Source organism: Echinops telfairi, unplaced genomic scaffold (assembly GCF_000313985.2).
Source record: "Echinops telfairi isolate 266 unplaced genomic scaffold, ASM31398v2 ScPeMD7_7400;HRSCAF=8409, whole genome shotgun sequence".
Lineage (NCBI taxonomy): Eukaryota > Metazoa > Chordata > Mammalia > Afrosoricida > Tenrecidae > Echinops > Echinops telfairi.
In genome coordinates, this window is record NW_022111300.1 from 48,488,414 (window position 1) to 48,494,413 (window position 6,000).

General features: G+C 38.2%; 1 protein-coding gene across 1 annotated transcript in view; it reads left to right on the plus strand.

Moving 5' to 3' along the window:
* The window catches only part of PHLPP1 (PH domain and leucine rich repeat protein phosphatase 1), a 214,973-nt gene that overhangs the window by 116,738 nt on the left and 92,235 nt on the right, over positions 1 to 6,000 (plus strand). Inside the window, exon 5 of the mRNA XM_013004763.2 lies at positions 1,276 to 1,401. Within this exon, the coding sequence (XP_012860217.1) occupies positions 1,276 to 1,401 (126 nt within the window). The remainder of the gene's footprint in view (positions 1 to 1,275; positions 1,402 to 6,000) is intronic.

Genomic DNA, 6,000 nt, shown 5'->3' on the forward strand with positions numbered 1-6,000 from the left:
TTTATTGTTTTTGGTTTGAGTCCCACACGCCCTCCCCCAGATTCTTGAGACACATGCCTACCTACAAAATTATTTTTTTGCCTTGTTTTCTAGGATGAATTTTTAAGAATATCTCTTTCTAAATATTAACACTCCACACATTTTCATATGTATTATTTTTATAATTGCTGTTTCAAAAGTTAAAAATATTTGATTATGATTCCTATTTTTATTCACAAGTTATTTAGATGTGTGTTAATAGTTTTCTTTAATTTCAAGACCAAATTTTTTACACTTTGAATTTCTTATTGAAACCATATGTTTTTTGTAATGGAAGGCGTTTTAAATAAGATGAAAAACAATTTTTTTGAGAGCTAATAATGGATTCTGATACAATTAATTGGGTATATGTGTCCCAGGGGTCTCTGGTGCTGGCATCGGTACAATAAGACCTATTACTTCAGACACACTTACTTTGTACAGGCCCCCACCAGATGGCATCTTGCACTAAAAGTGGGATAGCAGGTTCCCTCTAATGTAGATGAGATCTAGAAAATGTGGGTAGTCACTGTATATACTACTGAACATGAATAAGTTAAATTTGTCATTTTTTAATTGGTACTTTATGCTGTGATTTGAGAGCAGTCTAGTATTTTTAAAGTTTAATTTTTTTGGAAAATATTTTCTTTGTGACTTGGTTTGTGATCACATTGGTAAGTGAAAGTGGAAGTTTATGTAATACTTACATTGCTTTATTGTTAGGATTTCCCTGCTAGTGAAGAATTTACTGGAGTGGACTTTCGACTGGGCTATATTGTTACATTGAGGACTTCGGTAGAATGCTTCACCAGACTGATCATATGTGTGTATGTGTGCGCGCGCACCCACACACACACACACACACACACACACGAAGACCGCTTTTTAAAAAGCTTGTCATTTAGAGTAGCACAAAAGTCCCCCTGATGTAAAACTTCCCCTAACAGGAGAATTCTTTTCTGAGGGTAGAAGGATAAGAATTGTAAACATTCCATTCTACTTGCATTTTAACTAAGAAGACGAGAATACCCTCATGGTGGGGAAATTAATAAAAACAAACAAACAGACAAGATCCCCATTTGGCTTCTTTGTCATTCACATTGGTGGGTCTCTCTTAGAAACTTAGGTGTTTGAAGTTCTAAGGAACCTTACTATGGTAAAGATGCAAATCTGAAATGACTCACTGATTCCAGTTACATGATGAAATGTGTTACTGACTTTTCCTATTCACTTTTGTTTGTCTCTCTGCTTTTACAGGTAGAAGAAGTGAAAAAGCACCAGCACTGTTTAGCATTTAGCTCTTCTGGACCCCAGAGCCAGACTTACTACATTTGTTTTGATACTTTCACAGAGTATTTAAGGTGGCTTCGACAAGTCTCCAAGGTAAGTAAGCATTGCCCAACAATTCTTTTCCATTTCTACCTACCTAAAAGTTATTTTCTGCTTTACCCGGTTTCCAAATATAGTAAACATATGAATTTTTAAAGATGTAATTTATTGCCAATGGCTAACAATTTTTAGTATTTAAAAGCTAGTTTTGGCTGAAAAGTTTTTTAATAAGTGTTTTATTTGCCAGATTTTGTAACATACACACCAGGAAAAATATTCACTGGGTAGACTGGTGATCCTAATGTCACAGATAAGAAAAATGAGATTGAGAATATTTAAGGGCTTGATTGGGCAAGAAAATTATAAAACCTCAAAATAGAGAATTCTTAAAACTTTTCCTTCTGTTTTTCCTTGGAAGCAGACAAACCATGTGCCATCCCTGGCTCACCTTTATTCTGCATTTTGGGTGGCTTAATTGTTTTTTGTATCTTAGTTTGACTGTTCATCCTTGCGACTGATGAATGTTACTATGAAGTCGTGTGTGTGTGTGTGTGTGTGTGTGTGTGTGTGTTTAGTGGAAACCATACCAGTAAAACAAATGAAATAAATAATTGCTGACATTTCAAATACTGTATCTATGGATATCTTAAAGCCTCATTTATAAAACAATTGTTTAAGACTGTGAGGTTTGTTTTTTTGCTTTCAATCTCATGGATAAAGCTTCATCTAATTCAGTGGTTCTCAACCTGTGGGTTGTGACCCCTTTGGGGGTCGAATGATCCTTTCACAAGGGTTGCCTGATTCATAACAGTAACAAAATTACAGTTATGAAGTAGCAATGAAAATAATTTTATGGTTGGGAGGTCACCACAACATGAGGAACTGTATTCAAGGGTCACACATTAGGAAGGTTGAGAACTGCTGGGCTGGATTGCAGTATTTAGTGCCTGGGTATTGGGGGTGCTTATGATGAAACCCCTCTAGGGTTCCAGACCATCACAATGGAATTTATTTTCATCTCTTTAAATTTATAATCCTATTTGGTATCTAAGTCCAGTGTGCTTCATGTGCTACTTGGTGATGCAATTATTTGCCAAATGAATGAGTCAGTATATAACTTTGTAAAACAGCAGAAGATGTGTGCATGATGTCTGGCAGCTGTTTCTGAAATACTGGCCACACTGGAGTATTGATACTGGCTGCATTGGATAAAAACTGTTTTTCGGATGACAAGATGTAACAGATGAACTTTTGTTTCGCCTCCTCATACAGACAGGGCAGTGGGTGGGGTTTAGGCTTCTGAGCCTCAGAAAAGTCCACACCCAATAGGCAAATAAGGAGCCCTGGTGGCATGATAGTTAAGCGCTTGGATGCTAACCCAAAGGTTAGTACTTTGAAGCCACTCCCTAGGTGAAAGATGAGGCTGTCTGCTCCCCTGAAGCCAGTCTTGGAAGCTCTGGAGGGAAGTTCTTCTCTGTTCTAAAGGGTCCCTGTGAGTCAGAATCAGCTAAACAGAAGCAGGTTTTAATACAAAAATGGAGCTTCTAAATGCATAAGACATCACCTAACCAGAGCAAATGTGGCAGGTGACACTGTCCCTACAGAGTTGCATGTCGAATTAATGTGGTGTTAGACTGAGTATGTACACCTGTTTAGATATTTTTAAATTACCCTGTGGTTGAAAATGTGAAGTGCTATGTAGTGGGTTATGTGTTGGGCAGCTGTGAAACCACCAGCCATTCCACAAGAGAAAGAGGGGGCTTTCTACTCCTGTTAGATTTACCATCTCAGAAACCCACTCGGGCAGTTCTGCTCTGTTCTGCAGCGTGCCTGTTGATTCAGGATCAATGGGATGGCAATGAGTTTGCCGGTCTGCTTCGTCTGAGGAAAGAAAGCAAGAATTAAAGATAATGGAATGTTCCCACAAACCTGATGAAGGCCCCTCAGTATGTAACTCAAAGCAGTGAGTTGGGCAGTGATCTACACTCTGCTTTACTCTGAATAAATGACCATCTGTGGTTCAGCTACAGCAAATTTCTGCATGGAGGTGTTGGATAGTTTAGATAAACTTTGTTATATATGATGATAATACAATGGATAGTACAGTTAATATTTATAGAAAAGTTGGAAAGTTAGTACAGAGAGTTCCTGGATACCCTCACCCCCCTTCTTAAACCTGATACCTAGTTAAAACTAAGAAATCCACATTAGTGCATTAGCCATAACTGAACTGTAGAATTGATTTGTGTTTTAGTAATTTTTCTATCGACATACTCATTCTTTTCCAGAATCCACTTCAGGTGCCACATTGTGGTTAGTTGTCTTGCTTCTTCTGGTCCCTGGCCGTTTCTCCATCTTCGGGTTATTGAAGCATACTGGCTGGGAGTTTGTAGAATGCCCTATAGAGACATTTTGATCTTTCAGAGTAAATATAGTGTGATAACCAGCTGATTTAAATTATTTTTGGCACCTACCTACCCTATCCACTACCGTCAAGCTGACTACAACACATAGTGGTGACCTCATAGGACAGAATCAACCTGCTCCATAGCGTTTCTGAGACTAAATTTCCATGAGAACACAGTCATTTCTCCTTCCCATTGAGCAGCTGATGAGTTTGAACCACTGGCCTTGCTGATATGGGCAGTGCTTAACCCGCCGCAGTACCAGTGGTCCTTTTTTTGAACATGGAGAGGTATAAATTCTTAAACATAGGTAAAGAGGTAAACAAAGGTGGGTAAATGACTAAACTCACCATGCCCGATTGTTTGGATTGAAATGGTAGTAATATAAATGCTAATAGGTATTGGCTTTATTAGTCTTAAATATTAAACACCCACAGAGCTAATAGGTTACTGTTCTAAAGTCAGCAAATACTGATTTAATAACTTTCTACTGTTCATAGAGTTTTCAGTATAATCTCTCAGAAGTGGACCGCCTGATCCTTATTCAAACTTGACTGTACACATGGACCTCAGCAGATGGCACATACAGAAATGAAATTAACTACATTTCCAGGAAGAGGCAATGAGGAGCTCAGTATTAGCAGCCGGAATGAGACTAGAGGCTGAGTGTGGAACAGACCATCAGTTGCTCATATGTAAGTTCAGTTTGGAGCTGAAGAAAATTAAAGCAGGTCAACAAGAGCTAAAACACCATCTTGAGTATATTCCACCTGAATTTGGAGAACATATCAAGAACAGATTCCACAGACTGAATACTAATGAATGACAAAGACCTGATGAGCTATGGGATGACATCCAGAACATCATGTGAAGAACAAAAGGTCACTAAAGTGAAAGAAAACATGAAAGTGTGTATCAGAGGAAACTCTGAAACTTGCACTGAAATGTAGTCACTAAAAGTAGAAGAGCTAAATAGGTAATTTCAAAGAGCAGTTAAAGAAGATAAAGTATTATAATAAAATGTAAAAAGACCTGGAGTTAGCACAAATGGAAGAACACCGTAGCATATTTCAAGCTGAAAGGACTGAGAAAAAATTTAAGCCTGAGATTCGGTAGTAAAAAATTAAGTGGGCTATCTATCTATCTATCTATCTATCTATCTATCTATCTATGTATAATCACTTTATTGGGGGCTCGTACAACACTTTTCACAATCCATAGATCCATCCATTGTGTCAAGCACATTTGCATATTTGTTGCCATCATTCTCAAAACATCTGCTTTACACTCGAGCCCCTAGCATCAGCTAATGGGCACTATATTGAACGATGCAGTAAGCGTCAAAAGTTGATGGAAGGAATGCACAGAGGCATGGACCAAAAAGAACAGGTCAACATTCAACCACTTCAAGAGGTAGCATATGATCAAAAACCTATGGTACTAAAGGAAGACGTCTAAGGTACACTGAAGGCATTAATGAAAAACAAGGCTCAAGGAATTGACCAAAAAAATCAATTGATATGTTTCCACAAGCTGATGAAGCACTGGAAGCACTCGTTCATTTAAGTCAAGAAATTTGAGCACAGCTACCTAGCCAACAAGCTGGAGGAGATCCATATTTGTACCCATTCCAAAGAAAGATAACCCACCAAAGTATGGAAATTATTGAATGGTATCATTAATATCACATTAAGCAAAATATTGCTGAAGATCACTCAACAATAATTCCAGCAGTACATTGATGGGGAGCTGCCAGAAATTCAAGGTGGATTCAGAAAACAATATGGGACAACGGATATCATAACTGATGCCAGATGGATCTTGAGTGAAAGCAGAGAATACCTGAAAGATGTTTACTTGTATTTTAATGACTATGAATTGGATTTTGACTGTGTGGTTCACAACAAGCTTACAGTTAACATAGAAAAGAGTAGGAATTCCAGAACCCTTCTTTGTGTTCATGAAGAACCTGTACCTGGAATACTGGGTGGTTTAAAACAAGGGAAGGTGTGTGGCAGGGTTGTATCCTCTCACTATACAGATTCAGTCTATACGGTGAACACATAATCTGAAAAGGTGGACTGTACTCAGAAGACCGCAACATCAGGATTGGAGGCAGGTTGCTTAACAACTTGTGGTATGGAGATGACACAATCTCGCTTGCTTAAAGCACTTGCTGATGACAATTAAGGACGCAGCCTTCAGTATGGATTATAAATCAGTGTAAAGGCAACCGCTGAAGACAAAG